The sequence below is a fragment of the Acipenser ruthenus genome, chromosome 8 (assembly GCF_902713425.1).
Source record: "Acipenser ruthenus chromosome 8, fAciRut3.2 maternal haplotype, whole genome shotgun sequence".
NCBI lineage: Eukaryota > Metazoa > Chordata > Actinopteri > Acipenseriformes > Acipenseridae > Acipenser > Acipenser ruthenus.
In genome coordinates this window covers 56,988,525-57,011,647 of record NC_081196.1, presented here as the reverse complement: position 1 = coordinate 57,011,647, position 23,123 = coordinate 56,988,525, and the positions used below count along the sequence as shown (strand labels likewise).

At 38.4% G+C, this 23,123-nt stretch overlaps 2 protein-coding genes across 5 annotated transcripts in view; both read right to left on the bottom strand.

Annotated features, from left to right (window-relative positions):
• LOC117406908 (TBC1 domain family member 4-like) overlaps positions 1-7,207 on the bottom strand; it is a 48,349-nt gene extending 41,142 nt beyond the window's left edge. For both annotated transcript variants that reach the window (XM_034011298.3, XM_034011299.3), the window contains exon 1: positions 6,033-7,207. In XM_034011298.3, coding sequence (XP_033867189.3) covers positions 6,033-6,446 — 414 coding nt within the window. In that variant the 5' untranslated portion in view covers positions 6,447-7,207. The remainder of the gene's footprint in view (positions 1-6,032) is intronic.
• Positions 7,208-13,975: 6,768 nt separating this feature from the next.
• LOC117406870 (COMM domain-containing protein 6-like) lies at positions 13,976-22,672 on the bottom strand. 3 transcript variants are annotated; one of them, XM_059029348.1, is made up of 8 exons: positions 22,571-22,671; positions 20,816-20,871; positions 20,461-20,561; positions 19,570-19,635; positions 19,288-19,364; positions 16,869-17,037; positions 16,460-16,612; positions 13,976-15,159 (listed from the first exon to the last, which is right to left on the bottom strand). In XM_059029348.1, exons 4-8 carry the CDS (start codon positions 19,621-19,623, stop codon positions 15,109-15,111), a joined length of 504 nt encoding a protein of 167 aa, XP_058885331.1. In that variant the 5' UTR covers positions 19,624-19,635; positions 20,461-20,561; positions 20,816-20,871; positions 22,571-22,671; the 3' UTR covers positions 13,976-15,108. The 3 variants fall into 3 exon arrangements, with proteins under 3 accessions (XP_058885331.1, XP_058885329.1, XP_058885330.1); XM_059029346.1 differs by lacking the exon at positions 20,461-20,561 and having other exon boundaries at positions 22,571-22,672; XM_059029347.1 differs by lacking the exon at positions 20,461-20,561 and having other exon boundaries at positions 19,570-19,626; positions 22,571-22,672.
• Positions 22,673-23,123: the final 451 nt, after the last annotated feature.

Sequence of the window (23,123 nt, the reverse complement as noted above, 5' to 3'; positions counted from 1 at the left end):
GAATGCATCAATCTTCTGGTATGGTGGTTTTCTAATCTTGACTGATTGAAGTTTCTGGATTAGGAACTGCTTGTTTTTAATATCTGCAGACCTGGGATAGAACAAGATGTGGTAATCGCATATGACGACACTTGGGGTTGCCACCCAATCCTTTAAGACTGCTTGGAAAGCTGCCCAGTACCAATGTGTGATGAGGTCTACTGGACATGGATGGGTAAGTTCAGACCACCACTAATTTTACTGTTGACTTTTGGATGCAAACCAAGGCCTCCATGGATGAAATATGCCACTGAATGAAATCACTGCACAACCACTTCAGTACTGTCTACTTCATATTAAAGTTTGAAGAGGAATAAAACAGAGTGCCGATCAAGAGCTTCTGCACACACAACATGCCAGGAAGTACTGGAACAGAGGTACTTGTACTTGCTGGTCTGTTAGCCAAGGATTACATGTCTGAGGGAACCTCACTAAGAGGCACTGTAGATTACTGTAGCAAAGTGATAGGCACAGTATTTATTTTTTCTCTCCACTGTCAAACAGATTGCCTCTTTATAAAACGACAGTGGATGTCGGCAGACTAGAGGTCCCTTGAGGGGAGGCCAGCCCGACAGATGACTGCCCCAGCTTACCACACACCTTGCCAGCAGGGGCCAATGTACTGTAGCAGTCTCTGGCAATTTACCCAACTCGCAAGAGCAACAGGATCAAAGCAATACTCTCTGTAGGATCCCCAGCCTAGGAGCGCCAGTGTAGTTTTTAATACATCCCTAACAGAACTGTGCAGCTTATTTTACACAATGCTTGAAGTAAACTTTTTATTTTAGGCGCCAGCAGGCTATTTTTTTTTCTTTACGGTCACCAGAAAAAGAAAATGGTTACCCATAACTACATTGAAATTTATTAAATATAAATAAAAACTATTGTTCAAAATAATATAATATTAATGTATACATTTTTTACTTAAAACAATAATGTGCATCTAAGTATGTTTTATTTCCATAGCCTATATATGCAATACTTTTGCAGATTTGTTTTTAAAAAGGCAGTCCAAAATAACCTATAGAATAGGGAAGAGTGAACAGTAATTTTGTTACTATGCTTGCTTACAATAACTGCAGTACGTTACCCCAGATTTGTTAACTAATCAGTTGAAATGTTCACCATGATGGTCTACGAGGACAGAAGAAAAAAGATGAATTGTTGTTAAAATTTATTTTTAAAAAGGTTTTAAAAAATCTTTGTTTATTTGTTTTTATTTGATTATGTTTCATTTCATTTGTGCTGTCCTGTAACGCCGGGATGAAAACATGCTGAAAGTAAAACAAACTCTTCTGATTGTACAGTAGTTGTAGGCTGTGAAGCTAACCTATTTACATAATTAAACACGTGCATATTAAGTGATCAGTTTGCCACTTCCATTTAGATTGATGTTGTGAAAATCGTAATAAAAATGCATTTTCCTTTTCCTTTTTTTTTTTTTTTTCAATGTGTCTAGATTCTGCATATAGTAACATGACAATCTGTATGGACAGATACGCCTGTGACGCAGACACTAAAAAGCGTATTATGTTTAAAATGGGTCCAAAGGTATTTTAACAGTAAAAAAAATACAAATTGTTATTAAATAAATATTCAGAAAAGTGCATATGTTAAACCCCCCCCCCCCCAAAAAAAACCCAAAAAGCACAAATTGGTAGCGACTAAAATGGCTGCTACTTCGAGCACTACAGAACCTGTATCATTTGCAATGCATAGTAATTCAAGCAAATTACACTTAAAATCCTTGTCTTTTTTTTTTTACTGTACTCATCCAATAATTAAATTACTGAATGTATGTGATCCAGTGATTATTATACCATATGATATGGAACAGTTAAAACACTTTGTAGGAAGGGTGGTTTCATTTCAGACCAGAAGCCTAATTAACCCCAAGCCCTTCTTTCAGCAAACTGTCAAAACTAATTTAAGATGTTCTTTCAAAAGCAATTTTGAAACTGCTAACTTAGCTAGTCTCAACCTGGATTCAGAGCTCACAACTCTAAATGGTTGTGAACAGTTGCTTTGCAAGCAAGAAATAAATCCAGTGCTGTGCAGCAATCCAGAGACACAGCCTTGGATGTGGAAGCTACCGCACATTAACAGACAGTTTGTCCCTTACGGAACACAAACTGTTTCAAACTGCTAATACTTGGGACACAGGCTAGAGACAGCTTCCATGTTTACCCAGCTTGTTCTGTTCAGCACCTGTTGCACTCACAAGAGCCAAACATGTGGGGACATTTGGTTTCTGAAACCTTTCTCCTTTCCTGTTTAATACATTCCCTTTTGCTGCATCGCACTTTGTGTTCCTCCCCCCCCAACTACTTTAAAACAACAACATTTACAAACTGAACAGTGAAACCATGCCAAGTTTTTTTTTTTGTTTGTTTGTTTTTTTTACTCAATCCTGGACAAGAATAATACTAGTTTCAAGGTCCCTAACATTTATCAAGTACCCTGTGGCATTACCATGGGGATGAAATTAATCAAAGCTCACATGGCATAAACGGGGCCAATCTAGCAATGTGTCTTTAACCATGGTGACCAATGCAATCACATTCTCCCAAGTGTAGAAAGCACTGTATGTATTATACAGTACTTAAGGTACTCTATAGATTTCAGCAATACAACCCTGATTAGAAAGCATTACCGTCTGGTAGTTTACAGTGTCGGGATGGTAACAGCCTCCCTATAGGCAAGGTTAACTACCAAGAATTCTTGATAATCTGGGTTGTATAATTGTATAAATCAGGGCTATTAGAAACCGGTAAACAGTGCCTGTGGCTTAACACTGATGCTGCTTCTCCCTCTGTGCTTGTCCTCCTTGACCTAACTGCCGCTTTTGACACCAAAGATTATAGCATTCTTCTTGACCGCCTTCAGAAGTATGCTGGGATCTCTGGAACCTGTCTCTCCTGGATGTCCTCTTACCTATCTGGACGTATGCAGTCTGTTTTCTATGCTGGATGTAGTGGTGTCGCAAAACCAGTCACTTGTGGTGTCCATCAAGGGTCTGTTCTTGGGCATGCTTCCCTAGGGTCACCCCATCTGCTAGCATAGCCTCATGTTTCACTCCTATGCTGATGACACCCAGCTCTACTGAAAACTCGACCCTGGATGTCCCTCTGCTATGGTCCGGCTCTCGGCTTGCATTCAAAACATCGAGTCCTGGATGTCTGCCAATTTTCTTCAGCTCAGCACTAGCAAATCAGAACTCCTTCTAGTAGGATCCAAAATTCAACTTAAAAATCTCAGTATAGCTGCCCTCAAACTCGGAAACTGTCTGCTGCTGCTGCTGCCTTCCCCCACTGTACGAAGCCTTGGTGTACTTCTGGACAGCAACCTCTCCTTTGATGCCCACATCTCCTCCATGGTCAAATCATCCTTCTACCACCTTCGAAACATCTCCAAAGTCCGTCCCTGCCTTTCCCTCCCGGATGTGGAGATACTCTGTCATGCATTTGTCTCTGCACGACTCGACTACTGCAACGCTCTCTATGGCGGTCTCCCAGCACGCGCCATCAACCAACTGCAACAAGTTCAGAATGCCGCTTCCAGGATCCTTACCAGATGTAAAAAAACATGAACACATCACCCCCTGTCTTGCCCTGCTGCTCTGGCTACCTGTAAAGTTTGGGATTACTTTCAAAATTCTCCTGCTCATCTACAATGCCCTTCATCACACAGGTCCCGAGTACCTCTTCAACCTGCTGACCCGCTATGTCCCTGCCCGCAAGCTGAGGTCCTCCGACTCTGGCCTGCTTGTTATCCCCAAGCAAAAGTGCACCACACTTGGAGAACTCTCGTTTAGCTTCATGGCTCTGACTCTTTGGAACTCTCTCCCAGCCTTGGTGCGTGATGCTCCCACCGTCGCTCGCTTTAAATCAACTCTCAAGACCCATCTATTCTCTCTTGTTTTCCATGCTCTTTAAGCCTGATATATGCTATTAGCTGTTGTGTCTTTGCTACTTCTATTTTTTTTTTTTTTTACTGTACTTAATGTATTATGCATTGGTAAAATAAAGATTGATTGATTTATATATTGTTACCTCTTAATTATTTTTGCTTTCCTTCTGTTTAATTTGTAATCAATAAACTTACAATAATATAAATGGTACCTGGTATGTAGTGTCAGCTAAAACAAAACACCTTAAGTCACCAAATCATAATTACATAAAAGCGAGCTCCAATGTTGCCTGCAGCCACTGAGTAGGTGTATAGTATAATGCTAGTCACCAATGACTAGGGTTATAAAACAAAGCACAATAACAGACACACCTTAGGAGTTTACTTCAGTGAATGCACAGAGGCTGGTTATACATTATTTACTAGAGGACACCTTTTATACAGTATATAAATAAATAACTCATTATTCACATGTATGTTTTTTTTTGTAGCTGTGACAGTCTACAGCAGTAGCTCAGCACAACAGACATCTGTAAACAACATGCCAGATGTCAATGTGACTTTTCCTGGTAAAATAGTTTCTAAATTAAGACATGGAGAGCCTCTGTTGCATTGACGTTCTTCCTTAAGCATGAAGGCAGAGTGTTGGTTAGAAAAATGTGCCAACATAAAAAATTGCCTTTGGAAGAAAGTAGTAAAACACATACACAGCTCTCACTAATGGTTCTCAATTAATTTCTGGAGCCTTATGCACAACAAAGCATTAGCTCATGCCTTAAGGTATAAGGGTGTGCGTGGAAATAACACGACCAGAAGCAAAGTACTACATGTCTATATACTACAATGACAATCTGTTTTTTAAATATGCAATAGAGACACCTACTGAATGCATGTGTAATTTCAGACAGGGCAAAACATATTACTAGCTTAATACTCTGCTTGTTTAATATTAACCAGTGGTCCAGGTGACTGCCACATATACAAGCCTTTACAACAGTACGTGCTTGTACTCCAGCAAAACACATACATCGAAGTCTGTGCAGATAGGACTGCAGTACATTCTGTACCTGAGTCATAAGCAGTCCAGGAAGATAAATCACGCAGACTGCATGCCAGGAAATGTGTTCGCTAACCATATTTCCATCTTTTAATCTCTTGGGTTAAAAACAAAAGGTGCCCTATTTTGAAGCAAGGCCAAAGGCCAAGAAAATTATTTTAACAGTATAGAAATAGCAAGAAACTACTCATAACAAAATATTCCTTCCTGCAAATACTTTATGTTGTTACTAGCTGCTTTTATACTGTTAAAATAGTCCTCTTAAAATGGCTTTTGATTTCTTTTGCCCAATATGTCAAAGTTTCTTGTTTAATTGTATTGATGCCAGGCCAGCCTTCTACAAGCTTTCCAAATGCTTTATGCAGTGGGATAATCGCTGCTACAGCTGAAAATGCAATGATTAGCTTCTATAACTGAACGTTTTTCAAAGATAATAAAAACAGCAGAATCAATTGCCGAGACACCCTAGCTGTCTGAAGTTTATGCAGTAACATGTTCTTGTAACATAATGAAAGTACTGAGCTTGTAGGTGTCAGACAGTAATGTCCTAGGTAATTAATTGAATTTACTTTATTAGGAGCCTGTTCACTGACATGGTCATGGTCAGACACCCTAACAAATCTGCATATTAGTGACATCATAGCACCAATGCATTTTTATAAAACTTTTGTAAAACCACACAGTATGCACCCACAAGGTCAGCCCTGAAATAGCCTTTTCATCAATTCAAAAAGTTTTCCCATTGGCTATTTTGTCAATCACAGGCTCCCATTTCAGAACAGTTTAATCCATTCCATGTTTAACCCTGGGCCCAACTGTTACCATAGGCAACAAGTTCAGTTGGGTCTAATTACCTCAGAATAAAACAAGAATGGATGAAACAACTCTCTTACCTGTGTAGACCCACACATGGGCAACACTTTGAATCTGATATACAGGTTGTTTAATAAATATACAACACTGTTATAGTTAATGATAAGTATGTTGTTGGTGGTATTTACATGTACTGTAATTGCCAATGACTTACCTGGTTTGGGTCACACGCCTTGAAAACATGGCACGCCATCTCAGATTCGGGATTATCAGGCTGGCTTCTGATAAGGTAGGCAAAGTAGGTGAGATCATGGCTGTTGTGAAGGAATCTGGAGACGTGATGTGCCTTGTGCTCGAATATAAACACGGAGGCGTTGTTGTTATTTGCAGGGACACATCGGATCAGAGGCGGCGTGAGAACAAGTTGAACCTCCCTGGCTTGAGCAGAACCTAGTTCGTTCTTTTCACTTTTCCTGCGTATCTCTGCCACGAGCCAGGGCAACATGGGTAGTGTTGTCCTCCTGTCCAGTGCGGACCAGCCCATGTACCACAGTTTAAACCTCTTCTCTGTCTTGAAGGGATTGCTGGCTTTGTCACCCTGCGGCTGCTGCACAGTGTTTTCCTCCATCTCTTTATTTCAAGGCCAAATTGACAATGTTACAAATGTGTATTTTGTTATCAATATTGTGCTACAATTGTTTAGCTTGTCAATGTTTTTTGCAGAAAGCTGCACGATTTTACACATTTAATTGCAAAGTTGTTCTCTTCCCTAAAGTTATTACGTCGCATTCATATGGCAATACATGTGCTCCTGGTGCAATTATAAACAGTGCACAACCATGGCAGTGCATGCGTCTGTGCTGGTTGCAAATACTGTTAGTTGTTCCGCTCTGAAAAGCCTATTAGCTGATGGTTTCCGCAAAAGGCAACAGAGGAAGGTTTACTTTTCACCGATATTTAAGCACGCAAGTTGCTCGTGTACCATAATAGCATTAGCACATTGAGCTTAAAAAAACGTGGCGTCCTTCTGCAACCATATATGTATATGGAACATGGAAAATGTTGACAAGTTGCTTAGATTTGTTTTACCCCATGTCCAGCTGGTGGGAGATGTCTTCAGATCTGTCTCGCTTTCCAACTTGCTTCTGCGCTGGAGCGTGTTGAAATTCAGGTGGTTTGCAGTCAGTTTGTCCCAGCCCCTGAATGTATGTATGTATGCACCCTGTGCAGTGTTTATGTTTGCCACTGCTTTTGTTGTGTTCAGTATTATTAGCAGCAGTGTAACTGGTCTGTCCCGTACTGCAGGCAAAGGAGGAGTGGCTGCGTGTCATTCGCCAAGGAGGCATTGCTTCGCCTTCACCGTACTAAGAATAGGCCGTGCTGCGTCCAAATGGGAGGAGGAGAAACTGCACGTACCTTTTATTTATTTATTTATTTATTTATTTATTTATTTATTAATAAGCGATTCTGAAAGCGTCCGTGTTTTTTTTTTATAAAATATAAATTAATTTTACACCTGGACTGCGGACAAGATTACTGTAATTATAAACTGATATATAAGTTGTTTTTTTTATTATTTTAACCAGGGCTCTCACATTTATGTGCACGATTAAGCTATTTAGCTTTGTAAGTAAATGTAACACGTTTAGCAAAGCTTTTTTAAAAAAAAAACATTTATTTAATGTTGCCATTTTAAATTTAGATAGATAAATATAAACCTTTAAGTGAATATACCTCCTGAAATAAATTTGTTTCTACAATTTCATGTCTCAAAATGGCCAATTTTAATATACTGCGTTTAAAATGTATTGTTTTAAAACAATCACCGTTTTATTTTCTTAATCAGAGAGAAAAAAATATGCAATCTTTGCAGAGGAGAACAACTTTAGTAAATCTGTCCCTCACCCTAGTCTAGCATTTACCAAATCACACTGTCTAGGTTAGGCATGAAAGATATTCTGCGGCATCTAATGAAGGGCAAACAAACAACTGTACATAAAACCTGACTATTCCTTTGTTGAAATGATGCCTTCTACAAATGGGTACATGTCTGAGTGCATCACTGCTTACACACAGCTTATAATAATGGTTTCTTAAGGGATAACCACATTGTAATAACAAACGGGGAACTGCTTTGTGGTTGTATGATGTGGGGCATAGCTGTACGCATACAATCCCCAGTCTAGTGAGTTGAGACACAGTTTGTAATACCAAAACATTATGGGCCCTGGACAGTAATGTGTGTGCTTATAGTTCAGGCGCCTGATCAAGACCTTGCAATGTACCTCTAAATCACTTCTGGGACACACTGCATCACTTGCATTAGCTATGTCAGGTTTATATAAATCCATTGTCTAATAACTGTTAAATACTTTACAAGACACTATCTCCATCTGTTGGGAAATATCTGAAGCGTACTTTTGCCTGTGAAGGAGTGGTTTTTGTGTGTGTGTGTGTGTGTGCGTGTGTGTGTGTGTGTGTGTATCCCCACAAACCAACATCCAAGTGTGGCAAAGTGGCTGAGTGGAAACAGGTGCAGGAGTGATGCAGTGAGGTAAATAAACAGACAGAGCCTTATACTCCGGTTTGGAAAGTGCTTTTTATTTTGTATCCAGGTCTGGAGACCAGTAACAGTAATCCCCTGGCAACACCCAGCAATATGTACTGCATGGGGTAAACAATAACGGGCTGGCAGACCCAAACAATAAATGATAAAGAACACGTATCTGCCCCACAATAATACATACACGGTCACCAGTCCTGGGTGCGTGCAGTAGTGCTCGTGGTGGGTGACACAGTTTATTTTTGAGACAGTAGTGCAGTGCAGTGCTGTGCCGGCTTTAGTGCTGGCCCTCGACGACAGCTCCGGAATCGTGTTAGCCGTCTAGTGTGGTGTTACAAACAAGACGATTACACACAGACAAACAAACAAAAAACACTCACAATACCGTTTTCACGGTTTACAGGGTCTCTCACAGTCCTTCTCAGTTTAGTGCACAACACCAATGCGAAGGAACAGATTACGATTCTCCGTCCCCTTTTATGCCGTCACACATGATCCCTTGGTAAACAAGTGCAGCCGCCTCTCCAATCTGTGACTGCCATGTCGTTTCCTTTCCGGGTCAATGCGTTATTGCAATGGAGCCTTGCCCCCTTCCTAGCTGGCCGACTTCCCTTGAACCATGGGAAAGAACTGTCAGGCCAGCCCATCCAGGGAACTCTGTTCTCGCTGCTTAGCGCCCTCACAGGTCGGGAGGGAGATTTACAACCAAGAATCATTGTATTTCTGTCACACCAAGCAACACTGGTGATTTTGAGGAGATCAGAAACTTTAAGACAGCTTACTGAACTTCTCTCTTTGCCTACTTGATAATGCTGAGCAGTAAAACATAGGGTATATACTGTATAACACAGACAGAGATTGCATCAGCAAACCCAAGTCTGCATATTTAATGCAATAAACAACCTGTATATCTGTTTTGCTGATTAAAACTGGTTCCTGGCCAGCTTAAAATAAAATACAAAAACAAAGCACTCACATAATTCTGAAATAAACTCGGAACTATATATGATAATGACATATCTGCTCCCACAAGCAGATTTGTCACAGTATATTTTAATATATTGGATCACCACGATGAATTATGGCACATGTAGCCTTTTGCAATATGAACATCTTGTCAGCACATGTTGCCAACTTTGCAATGCCATGACACGTTTATCATCTGAGCCAAAGGTCTAAACTATGTGTTCACATTTAATGTTAATACTCTAGATTTCATAGTTTTTATTAGCTCTGCTGTCAGATATGTAGCATATAAACTTAAATAGGGAAAAAATAGAGCCAGCAGAATGGGAGCCAATTATTCAGTTGGTTTAGTCACCATTGTCGAGAGGTGTGTATTTAGAATTGGTTATTGTCCATGGCCATTTAAACAGAATTAGATCACACCAGACATAAGAACATAAGAAAGTTTACAAACGAGAGGAGGCCATTCGGCCCATCTTGCTCGTTTGGTTGTTAGTAGCTTATTGATCCCAGAATCTCATCAAGCAGCTTCTTAAAGGAACCCAGGGTGTCAGCTTCAACAACATTACTGGGGAGTTGGTTCCAGACTCCTGTCATTCTCTTTGTAAAAAAGTGTCTCCTATTTTCTGTTCTGAATGCCCCTTTATCTAATCTCCACTTGTGACCCCTGGTCCCGTTATTTTTTTCAGTTCGAAAAAGTCACTTGGGTCGACATTGTCAATACCTTTTAGAATCTTGAATGCATGAATCAAATCGCCGTGTAGTCTTCTTTCATGAAGACTGAATAGATTCAATGTATAAGAAATGATCTGACATCTACATACAGTTGTTGGTGGTATTTTGAGAGTAATACTTGATCTTACTGTATCTAGTGCTCTGTAAGTGGATGTGTTCCATCGCACAACAGTTACCTTTTTCTGACCGCTCTTCTTCAATCCTTCAATCAATTCTGTTACATGAGACATAGCTGATGCCTAGGCTAACTAGGGTACTAAAGCATGAACTGGAACTGAAATAAATCCCACTCCCCAGCTGACCCCATCCTTTATTTAAGTGTTCTGATGTTCCACAGGGGTCCACTACAGCTGTAAAATGTATCTTTGGAAAGCTTAGCTTATCAACCCTGAAAACATAAAATACTGTATTATTAAAAGCCCTTACCAAAAACACAAACATGCAATTATTCTTTTTTTGACTGGTCTCAAAGCACAAAGCCCATTCTGCAGAGGGATTACATTATTTGTCATTAAAGTATTACATTACAAGCAGTCAGTTTGAGTAAGGAAGCATGAATCTAAATAATAATACAAAAAAAAAAAAAATAATAGGGATTTTCTTGTTTGATTTTTGTCTCCTTTTTTACCCATGCCCTACAATTTTGCATAACTGTGATCCAAGAGTGTGTTCCTATTTAAACAATGCCCATGTGTTATTCCTTTGCTCTCAAGTATGCAATGCGCCCACAACATTCTTAGTGCGGATCGTGTTTTTCAGATGGTCAAGCAAGTAGCATGTATTTTTAAGCATACAAATTCTCATTAGTTAGATAACAAAGAACAAAAAACACCAGTAACAGTACTGATTTAAAAAAAAAAAACAACGGCAGCTAGGAATTGCGGAAGGTCCATTTTAAGAACACCAGAGACTTTCCTGTTCTCATTGTTAGGTAGATCCCAGTGTATTAATAACTCTTTAACACCAGTGTACAAGGTCACACTACACTCTGGAATGCTGTAACATACAGTATATCATTCCAGGCAGTGGAATATCCAAGTGTTAAACTTACACCAGTGTGAAAGCAGGAAGAACATTCTGAATACTCCCATTTTGTGTTAACTTGCTCCAATTCACATGAATCTTAGATGGAGACAAATACTGGCATACTGACTTCTATCTCAATTACAGCTTGCAGAGCTGAATGATCCCAATTAGTTTGTATAGATATTATACACTCTGACGGGGCTCAGTTAAGCTTGGTGCTGCATGCCGAGGTACTGCCGATCTCTCAATGCTTCCTCATGCTGGAACAATGCTGGAACAGGATTCCCAGGAATATAAATCTGTCCCAAAGATAGATGGAAGTATGCAGTCAGTGCACACACCCCTGAAATAATGTGGTGCCCTATTGGTGCACGCAGCTCCTTCTCTTTCTCTCTGCAGTCAGCTTGCATGTTCTTATCTCTCCAACAAACTATTTTACTGGTTACCGGTGACCTAATTGTAGTGCTGGTATAGAAAAACAAACACACTCAATATCCCTGCCTGTGCAAACCCAACAGAAGCTGATCATAATAAGTTCAACCTCATGGAAAAATACAAATTGTACAGGTCACTGATTACTTTTCCACAACATACATGATGTATATTTATTTGATGCCAGCTACATTATTTTCATGTTGGTAAAACACAAATGTATGTTTAGGTATTAGTAATATGTAGAGAATATGTATGATTTTCATCACTAAAATGCAAACCAGCAACCTAAATTGCTGGTGCCCAACTAATTAAATACTCTTAAGAGCAACAAGAAAAAGCACAAAATAATAGAAAGAATACATTCCATTCAACTGTACATAATAGGGGTATAGTTTTACAGAGTCATTCTATAAACCTACAGCTATGGCTAAACGGTTTGCATCACCCTATAGAATTAACTCATTTTGCTTCATAAAGTCGAATGAAACCTGCTGAATAATGTTATGTTAACATATTGAATTCAAGACAAATTGAAAATGTGACATTTCGAAATCTAACATGCCTTTTTTTATTATTATGATTATTTCTCAATCCTAGAATTCTAGGTGATGCAAACCATAGCTGTACAAGAGTGAAGCTTGAGTGATTTATTAATGTCAGCAGAACACCCATATTATAAAATTACTCTTATATGTATTTGTTATAATTAATTGTAAAAAATTTGATGAATTTCTCTGGTTTTGCGGTTTCTGAGAAGTATTTTCTTTTTATTGTTGTTCATGTTTTCTCCCTCTTTATTAGTAGAGTCACAGAAAGTTTAATATCTGATTTAAAAGCCAACTTCCCTTTCAATCTCTGTATATATATATATATATACAGTGTAAAAACACACCAAGGTTGATGCTGTAATTTAAAAAAACTAAATTGGCTTCATAACACTGATTAGCATTTACTTGGAGAATACTGTAAGAACCAGTATATTTACATTGTGTTTAAACACTGGTTCTAGAAAGTCCATCCATTATCTGTAACCGCTTAATCTTATAGAGGTTTGTGGTGAGCCAGAACCTAACCGGCAGACATAGGGGCGCAAGGCAGGACTACACCCTGGGCGGGACGCCAGTCCACTGCAGGGCAACTAAGGGACAATTTTAGAGAGACCAATCCACCTTACAGTACCTATAGTAAGTATTCACCCCCCTTTGCTACGACACTCCTAAATAAGCTCTGATGCAACCAATTGCCTTCAGAATTCACACAATAAGTTAAATGGAGTCCATCTGTGTGCAATAAAAGTGGTTCACATGATTTCAGATTAAATACACCTGTCTCTGTAAGGTCCCACAGTTGGGTAGTGCATTCAAAGCAAAGATACTACCATGAAGACCAAGGAGCTTTCAAAACAACTCCGGGATAAAGTTGTGGAATGGCACAGATCAAGGGAGGGGTATAAAAAGATTTCAAAGGCATTGAATATCCCCTGGAGCAGTCAAGTCGATCATTAAGAAGTGGAAGGTATACGACACCACCCAGAATCTGCTTAGAGCAGGCCGTCCTCCGAAAACTGAGCAGTCGGGTAAGAAGGGCATTGGTCAGAGAAGCCAGCAAGAGGCCAATGACAACTCTGAAATACCTAAGGTGTTCCATGGCTGAGATGGGAGAAACTGTCCATGTGTCAACAATAGCTCAGGTACTCCACAAATCTGGCCTGCCATTTCTGAAAAAAGCCCATGTAAAATCCCACTTGGAATTTGCAAAAAGGCATGTGGGAGACTGAAAAGATGTGGCAAAAGATTCTGTGGTCCGATGAAACAAAAATTGAACTATTTGGCCTAAATGCAAAGCGTTATGTCTGGTGCAAACCCAATCCCACATCACCCAGGTAACACCATACCTACTGTGAAACATGGTGTGGCAGCATCACACTATGGAGATGCTTTCCATCGGCAGGGACTGGGAAGCTTGTCAGTGTACAGGGCAAAATGGATGGAGCTAAATACAGGCAAATCCTTGAGGAAAACCTGCTTCAGTCTGCAAAAGACCTAAGACTGGGACGGAGATTCACCTATCAGCAGGACAGCAAGCACACAGCCAAAGCGACACTGGAGTGGCTTAAAAACAAGAAAGTGAATGTCCTAGTGGCCCAGTCAAAGCCCAGACTTGAATCCGATTGAGAATTGTCCTTCATATTTTGTGACAAATATATTTATTGTCGATGCCAAATTAATATACAACATACGTATATTTTTAAATGTGTGTATACAGTATATAATACATGGATGAAGGCCATATTTGCATCCTGAGCCATTCGAAAAAAAAGTGATAATTCCTCTAGAGGAAAATATACTTGAACTTTGACCTATTCGACTCCTTGAGACCATCACTTTCAATTCAAACACAAAATGTCTTGTTTTCAATCACTTGACAACACCCACAGTACAGAAATGTTCATTAATGATCAACAAAATGAGAATACATTAAAAAAAGCTGGTACATTCGTAATTCAAGAGAAACTAAATGGATAACGACATAGAATGTCTGTACAGCACTGAAAAACACTATTTAAAAGAAAAGAAAAAAATAAATTAAAAACCTTTTCTTTCATATGCCTATATATATATACAAAAGGTTGAAAAGATTAAAAAATATATATTTTATTTTCAGGATGTTTCGGGCAAAAGCCCTTCTTCAGCTGTTTAAAAAGAAAAACAAACACAGTGCAGTAAACTTGTTGTTATTCAAGAATTGTAATTATACAAACATTCTGTGGATGGTGTCATGATTATTAGAATAGAATGTTCATTCCCAGAGGTTCCAACGTTCCCAGTTTGAAGATAAACTCTCGTTCCTTTTGTTTCCGAGCAACATTTGTTCCATAGCACTGATTGATCACACAGACTGTGATGTCTTCAGCAGTGTGATCATCACTATTATATATGTATGTATTTATGAAGTAATCAATATTTCATAAAATGTGTTCATATGTTTAAGTTTGTTAACATTCCCATAGGTATTTAAACCATTGGGACAAAAAATTTCTTCATAAAGCTTGGCTGCCACTACATCACTGTGAGAGGAATTGCATTCTCTGTTCTATCTTTAGCAGTGGGTTATACAGGAGACATTCAAGGTCTGTTACAGTAGTTTCACCACCCACCAGTTGAACTGGTTAGAAATCTGCTGATCACCATGTTGCTGCATGCTCCTTAATAGAAACTTTCAGAAACTGGGAACAATATGTAGGCTAATACACAGCTCTACAGCATGGTAGTGGAGCATGCTGGAGTTATGCATCTGATCCAAAGGCAAGGACGCAAACGAAAGTCAAGGTCCACTACCACGTGGTACAGCCTTCATCTACTTCAGAAAGTATTATCACATGTTTGGAACTGTGGGGGGGGGGGTTGTGAGACCACATCTCTATTCATATTTTCTTATTTTACATTGTTTAGAGACAGCCGACACAGGTTACTACGCAGTCCTTTTTCCTCCCAACTTGAGTTGATGTTTCATGAATAAGACCCAGTAGACCCAACTGCATCTCTCGAAGCAAAATCCACCACCATTAAACTGTTTCTAGAACAGCTGCCATTTCCTTGAACTGTCTGAAGAAATTCTGAAAAAAAGAAAGATAATAAGATATACTGATGACACATTTTTGTGCTGGTCCCTTGAAATTCGTAGAGTTGATTGTATATTCTAATTGAACTACAGCTATTTACAAAAATGTAAATAGCTGTAGTTCAATTAGAATATACAATCAACTCTACGAATTTCAAGGGACCAGCACAAAAATGTGTCATCAGTATATCTTATTATCCAGTCTAAGCCAAATGCATACTGTCAGTTTGTACTGGTTACAGTAACACTGAAATCATATTTCAATTACTGTGCATTTTATTGTAAACAGTGAACTTTTAAAAAGTGTATACATGAATTGCACTTGGAATCTGTATGTCCCAGCAGCTGCTGTGCTAATTTCTCAGCTTTGTGTCTCATAGTGGTCACAAATATAGATACATTCTGATCACAAGCATTTTTAAACCACAAAAGCAAGGCGTCCTCAAAATCAGGGTATTGAGCTAATCGGAAATCGCATCCACATTTTTCTGCTCATAGACCTGTATTATTTAATCCTGTTTTTTCAGAATGGTTGACAAAGTGTTGGCTGAAATGTTGACATCTTTTCTTTTACGGTGGTGCATCAATACTTTATGGAAATGGAATTGATGCAAGAGCACTATGGCAATTTAAAAACTCTATCTATGGCAACTCGAAATGCATCATAGGATCAGTAGTCCCAAAACAGCATTAAAATACAGCAGAGAGGCACTAATCTGGATGCAAGTTAATAGATTTCCCAATATCCTTTACACTCAGCTGTTCGAACTAGGGCAATTCATTTAATTCAAATCGTTCTTCCCTGGAGGGGCTCCAAAATAATTTGCACAAACAGGAAATTCATGTTAAGTGAATTTGTATTATAAGAAGTCATTTATCATCAGGGCAGCAGTGTGGAGTAGTGGTTAGGGCTCTGGATGTGGGTTCAATCCCAGGTGGGGGACACTGCTGCTGTACCCTTGAGCAAGGTACTTTACCTAGATTGCTCCAGTAAAAACCCAACTGTATAAATGGGTAATTGTATGTAAAAAATAATATAATTGTATGTAAAAATAATGCGATATCTTGTAACAATTGTAAGTCGCCCTGGATAAGGGTGTCTGCTAAGAAATAAATAATAATAATAATAATAATGTCCACCAAACCATATGGCTACACAACACACACATACAGACAATAATTATAAGTGCAAGGACTTGCCTTCAAAGTTTGCATATATATATATATATATATTACACATGCAAACTTTGAAGGCGAGTCCTTGGAAGTAATCCACACCATACAACAACACTAACCTGAAATTGAGGGATAGTCATTTCAAAGGATTTGCTGGTTATCTGCCCAGAGGAATTGGCCACTTTTAATGTCATGGAGATGTAAGGATAGTTCAGAGACCTACAGGTGTCAGAACTAATTGCCATGGCCAGCTTCCATTGGAAATCTACCAGCTATAAGGGGCAAAAAACAGCAAATTAAGATTACAGCCATGTCTAACTTTCTAAATACATTTATGAGTGACAACTATTTTCATATTATCTTCATAGGAATCAATCATTCAGTGTTTGCCTGTTATTTTTTACTAATTCTGAGTGCAGTCAAAAGTCTTTGATGTATTTCTGTTGTCATCTACTGTTTTATACTGGTAAGGTTTAATTGGAATTACACTTTAGAAAAATAAAACTGCATGTACCAAAACAATGTTACCTGTCCAACTGTTATCATGCGGCTGGGATCCTCCTGTGATTGGAGGAGTTTGCCCTGTTCATTCCAGATTTGCTGAATAACCTGCAAAGCTGGCTTTGACCATTTGCTGCTCCCTTCAGCCAACTTGGTGACTAGTTGCCCTGCAGTCCAATTGCTTTTTGTTGCTGTTCTACAGAAAACAAAGGCCATTCATGCAATCTGTTAGTTTTAGAGCTGACTAATGCAATTATCCAGTTAACAGCTTTTAACAATACAGGGAACCCAGCTTAATGTCACCAGACTGAAATGTCCCTGCCAGAATATAATGGGAGTCAATGGAAACAAGCTCATGTTCATATCTCCTTGTTATTATCACACTCTGATTAAAGAGTAAGTAGCGGGGTTCCGAAAAATATAGCGTTACACGTCCCTACGTGTTGCTACAACTGTTTAAATAACGTACCTGTCATTTCTCTTTTCATTGTTAACATCCTGACAACTTTTTACACTTATAACTTTAAAGACTGTTTCAAAACTCTTTTCAAAATGACTGCATTAGTGCACTGGAGTTTGAGATCTTTCATCTAAATCACTGCAGTGATTTAAACAACAACAACAACAACAACAACAACAACAACAAGTGCTCTGGCTTTTCTTTTCCATACCACATCATGGATTGTTACTGACATATTATCATATTATCGTCTGACAACGTGGGCAAAAATCCTTACACTATCAGTGCACTAGAGTGGCCGTTTTCAAAAGAGCTTTGAAACAGACTTTACAGCTATAAGTGTAAAAAGTTGTCAAGATGTTAACAATGAAAATAAAAATGACAGGTAGGTTATTTAAACAGCTGTAGCAACATGTGGGGACGTGTAACCCTGCTACTTACTCATTAATATCAATCGCATTTATGAGCCATACAACAGATTTTTACCCCACTTAATTTCATTTCAAACTGTGTGTATGTATATTGGCACTTTTTGTATACCGTACGATACATGATCAACTTTCTTGACATGCAATAACTGCTGGCTCTGCAGCATCTGATCTGAAATGAAAAGATTTAGACATAACCACAAAGCTGAAATAATTGCTCTATCAGACTATGGAGAAAAAACAAAACTCTTACTCTAAATGACCAGACAGTACAGGACCAACATGTCAATAAGTTAAGGATTCACCCCTTCAGGAAATGAAACATGAAAACTGGAAAGTTTACATTTAGGGTTCAGTAGCTGCCGTGTTTTTTTTTTTTTTAAGTAAAGTTACTTTTCAAAGAAAAAAAAATCTCTTCAGCTGAATTGTCTATGTAAGGTACTAAGAAAAAGAAACTACTGTATATTAACAGCACACAGTTCTGTAGTGTTTGCATTTTTATGTTCAAGTAATATATTTTTTGGTTTGTTGGAGGCTGATGGTAATACATTGAAATAAATTATACTGTACTGTAGCTTTATATTAATTAGGAAATAGCACATATTTTGTTTGAGTTTAACCACAGTAAACAAAAAAGCATAGTAATTATAGTATTGCTGTTAGCCATAAATGCTTATTATAATGTCAACAGCTTATTGTCACCATTTCTGCCCAGTCCCTTTGAGTGGTATTGAGCAGGTTTGACTGTATTTATATTCCCTTACAATACATGGGCTAAAATGTAAATGGATTGTTAAATACAAATCTTTCAAGTAGTAATTTAAACAGGCGTGATAATGACTTATTGTATGAATGGCATAGGCCTATTTACCCAAGTTACAGCATGTCGATATTTTAGTTAATTACTAACTAGGTAACCTAAGACTTAATCATAAAGAGGAAAATGTTCTATTTCTGACTAAACTGGGTTCTTGTGGAATAACTCCCCCCCCCTCCCCCTCCAACATCATAAACCTTTCACCCCTATTTAGATTTTCCAATTACCTCCCACAACAGCTCAGAACTGAGGTTCAGTGGGCATCCTCTGATCCCACCCTCAAGCCACCTGAGCTACCGACCCCTGGAGGACAAGAGCTGGAACTGCAGGTGTAGTCTTAAGCTCTCTGGGTATCTAAATATACAGACAGTCTCAGTCTCTGATGATTTTGCCTCACTAACCCACTATTGTGCCAGCACCAAAGTGACACACCCTATGAAATCTTCAGCAAATATCATCAACTTTGCACAGCCAGGACACAAACCTGTGCTCCTGAACAGCAAGTGGTCATGCCTAGACATCACAAATCTAATGCAAGATCTTATTGCTAAAACATACTTGTACTCAATATAGTCAAATGTATCGATTTCTGTCTGTCTATGATATAAATCACATTTAAACAGGTGGTGTAAATCTGAAGTGAAGGTTAATAAAATCTGCATTGTATTTTACTTTTTCACATCCAGCAAGTCATTTCAGAGAGTTCAACAAGGAGAAACAACTAAAAGTTTAAATGCGTACCTGAAAAGAAACAAAACGATGTTTACTATCTTCTCAACAGCCTCCAAGTTTAGTTGGACACCAGCTTTTTGAAATCTCTGCCAATAAAGTTAAACCAGTTTAAAAGTGTCGTGCCCCATGTGGATTTATAAACATATTTCGCAAGTGTCTGTCTTGAAATAACATCTTCATAGGTGTCATTATATTAAAAAAAACACAACTTCTATTTGATTACATTTGAATGAATAATACCAGCTGGGGTGAGAGTGGATTTGAAATGTTGAGAAACAGATGTACGCTTACCTCACAGAGCTCAGCTGTGTCTACACCAGGGATCTGCCCTTGCAGGTGCATCATAACCTGTTGGCACTGAGACGTTCATACAATTAGTGCAACAGAGAATATACTTTAAAGCAAGTGTTAAAAAAACACACTTGTTTTCACATGAGAATAATCACTCACACAACAACACCCATTGTGATGAGCAATGTGCTGCCTTTCTGCAATCCACAGTACACTGAATCTCTTTCAAAGAAGCTCAGGTGTTTCCTGTTGTTTTTATGTGGTGTGCCAAAAACATACTCATCACCACAGTACTTTGATAAGCTGCATATTGACCTCATATACCCTATATATTCTATCTAGCCACACAATAGTTTGGGAGCTGCTCATAAGTTAGTACTGGACTTGAAGAATACCAATGGCATTCAACAAGGCATGTATACTGTAAAAAGGGTTATTTAAGGTGGGTGAGGACTAACTTGGGATTTTTTTTTGTAAACTGAATTTTGTGAGATATTATATTCTTTTCTAAAGGTGAATTGGGCATTTCCAGTTTTTTTTTTTTTTTTTTTAAACCGATGACTACTGCACTCACTACCAGGCTTCTAAAATCTGCCGTCAACTTGTGTTATCTGGTGAAAAAAATATAAAAGCATGCTTATCTCAATGGAAACTGGTACTTGGAGTCACATTACAATGCCACCTGTCATGCTTATCAGCCCGATCAGCAAAGTCAAGTTTGTCTGAATACACAGTACTGAGGTGTGCTGTGTTTATTAAACACTCTACAGAGTGAGCCTTGCTGTTCTCAGAGGAGAGACTGAAACATAGAGATCAGAGCAGAGATTTTCTATTTCAATCTAGTGGATGTATTCATTTTTAAAAACACCCTGATTAAACCATTTTACTTACCAGGTGTTATTTTCCTGAACATGCACACACTGTTTAATTAGTTTAGGTCAGTTAACTCTAAGATGGGTCTAAAACGCGTTTGTGGTTCATTGCTAAAGCTCCTATAGAAAGGGAGAGGGGAGGGGGAAGGAGGAGGAGAGGGAGGGAGGGAGAGAGGAGGAGAGGGAGAGGGAGGGGGAAAGAGGGGGAGGGAGAGGGAGGGAGGGGGAGAGGGAGGGAGGGGGAGGGAGGGAGAGGAAGGGGGATATGTTACTCACATACTTGTTTTGTTTAGCAATAAACAGCATCAGTTGTGCCAATGAATGTACCTTTTATTATAATAAATAAATAAAAAAAGGTATTTTATAACACTTACTGATTCTGCAAACAAGTCTGGAGGAAGCTGTCCAATACTTTCAACTGAATAGTCATCTGAAGAAAAGACAGGGAACAAATACTACTATGTAACATTAACAAAGACCAGCCAAAATGCAATTCATGACCTAATTGCATTAGGTTAGTCAAACTAAAGTGTGTACCTAAGCTGTTTGTTACTATGGAGTTGTAACTTTACTGTAACTTTCACAAAGAAAGCCTGAATACAGTAGTCAATTATTCAAACTAATTGGGATCGATACTAGTTCGCATAATCGATTTGTAAGGAAAGCTGTGTGGTCCAGTGGTTAAAGAAAGGGGCTTGTAACCAGAAGGTCCCTGGTTCAAATCCCACCTCAGCCACTGACTCATTGTGTGACCCTGAGCAAGTCACTTAACCTCCTTGTGCTCCGTCTTTCAGGTGAGACGTAATTGTAAGTGTCTCTGCAGCTGATGCACAGTTCACACACCCTAGTCTCTGTAAGTCGCCTTGGATAAAGGCGTCTGCTAAATAAACAAATATATGGATAATTGAACACATATTAATAACAATTACTGTGCCTTTAATAATGTATAGAATAAAGTCAACATACACAAGTACCTACTGATGATGATATATAGCTAGTAACCTAGTCTATCACATTTAAACATACAAAATTACAAAGCTTTACAAATCATTAAATTAATGCAATTCAGGAAAAATGTTAACACCTACAGTTAAGGTACCATATTATTATTATTATTATTATTTATTTCTTAGCAGACGCCCTTATCCAGGGCGACTTACAATCGCAAGCAAATACAAATACATTCAAGTGTTACAATATAAGTCATACAATAAGAACAAGAAATACAATAATTCTCAAGTGTGACAAACCATATACCAAACTTTGAAAATCATCAAAGAATACAATTCAGTACAACTTTGACACATTACAGAACTTTAGGAATCATAAAACTTAAACAATTCAAATAAGGTTTATATACTTTGATACTTGCTGTTAAGGCATTGTAATAACGTGCAATTGAAATTAATAAAATAAAGGTTCTTCGCTGCTCAATAACACAGACATGATCTCCAGCCCTTACTGACGGAATTGAAGAAAAATCAAGAACGAGGCGAGTGTTTTAATTTGCTTAACTGCAACAATTTAAAGCCCATCATTATATCGTGTCTAAAAAAAATGAATACATAAAAATACGGTCGCGGACAAATGAGATCCTGGTAAAACTTTTGGCATTTACAAAAATATCGTATTGTTTCTGTTAGCAACATCACACAGCAAGAGGATTATTAAGTATTCTGAGTGAAAACAGATAAACTTTTTTTTGATGACGTTTAATCACAGAGAGTGTTTGTTATCATTAAAGAGAACTTCAGATGTCGTTGTTTTAATTTTAGAGGCAGGGGTTGGTTGCCTAGTTACTAAGTGCAGCAGACAGTAATATTCATAACGAAACAAGGTAAAATCATGAGTAAAAACAGAATCGGGGTTTTAACACAATCCCGAAATCGGGATTCGGGAGCTGAATTTACCATAAAGAATCCCCGGGATTGCAACAACTAATTCATCACGTGATTACAGCTGCGTTAGGTTGATTAGACAGTACAGTTGATCGAAGATCGAATAATTGACTCTCTATTGTATTGTCAAATCTTCAGACATTTACCGGTAAATTGCAAGAACAACCAAGTGCCTTTTTTCTACGACCAAATGTCTCGCTTTTATATTTGTGTGTGTGTGTGTGTACCCACCAGAAGACATGCCTACTAGTTCAAACATCTTTGGTCTTCAGTAACAGCTACAGTTTCTTCCGGGTAAAGAAACAGGTTTAGCGTTCTACGATTGGTCAACGTTGCAAGCGTAAAACGTCACAATGCCAAAGAGGTGCCCCAAACAGAAAGAGCTCGTCTTAAAAAAAAAGTCAATGTGTACTGTAGCAAATTAAAAATCCCTGCTTGTTGATTTGCCATTGTAACTAATAACGGAATATGTTTCAGAGCTTTCACATTGCAAAGCGCCAATTGTGTCTGCAGTAAATCTTGAAGGTCTTGCACACAACAATGTAACATTACATATGTGTAAGCCACAGGATTCCAGATTTATGTAAACATTAAATAGTCAGAAATGACTAGGTCACTTTTGTGAAACAGCGCCCCCTGGTGGCAGCATGATCAATTCGCTGATTCACTCTCTTCGGGGTATCCTCACCCTTACCCTCTGACATCATGGAGCCTTCCATTTTCTTTAGGGGGTGCAATAATTCTATTTGCAAACAAACGGCAGTTAGATATATAGAAAACTGTA

What these genes read in the sequence shown, in the direction of transcription:
- LOC117406870 (XM_059029346.1), bottom strand. Translation starts at nt 22,598, where the DNA reads ATGTTTGAACTAGTAGGCATGTCTTCTG. An exon ending in ATCGTTTTGTTTCTTTTCAG is followed by an intron (nt 17,038 to 19,287) that starts GTACGCATTTAA and finishes TGTTTTCTGTAG; the next exon opens with AACAGCAACAAAAAGCAATT. An exon ending in TGACTATCCCTCAATTTCAG is followed by an intron (nt 15,160 to 16,459) that starts GTTAGTGTTGTT and finishes TCTTTTTTTCAG; the next exon opens with AATTTCTTCAGACAGTTCAA.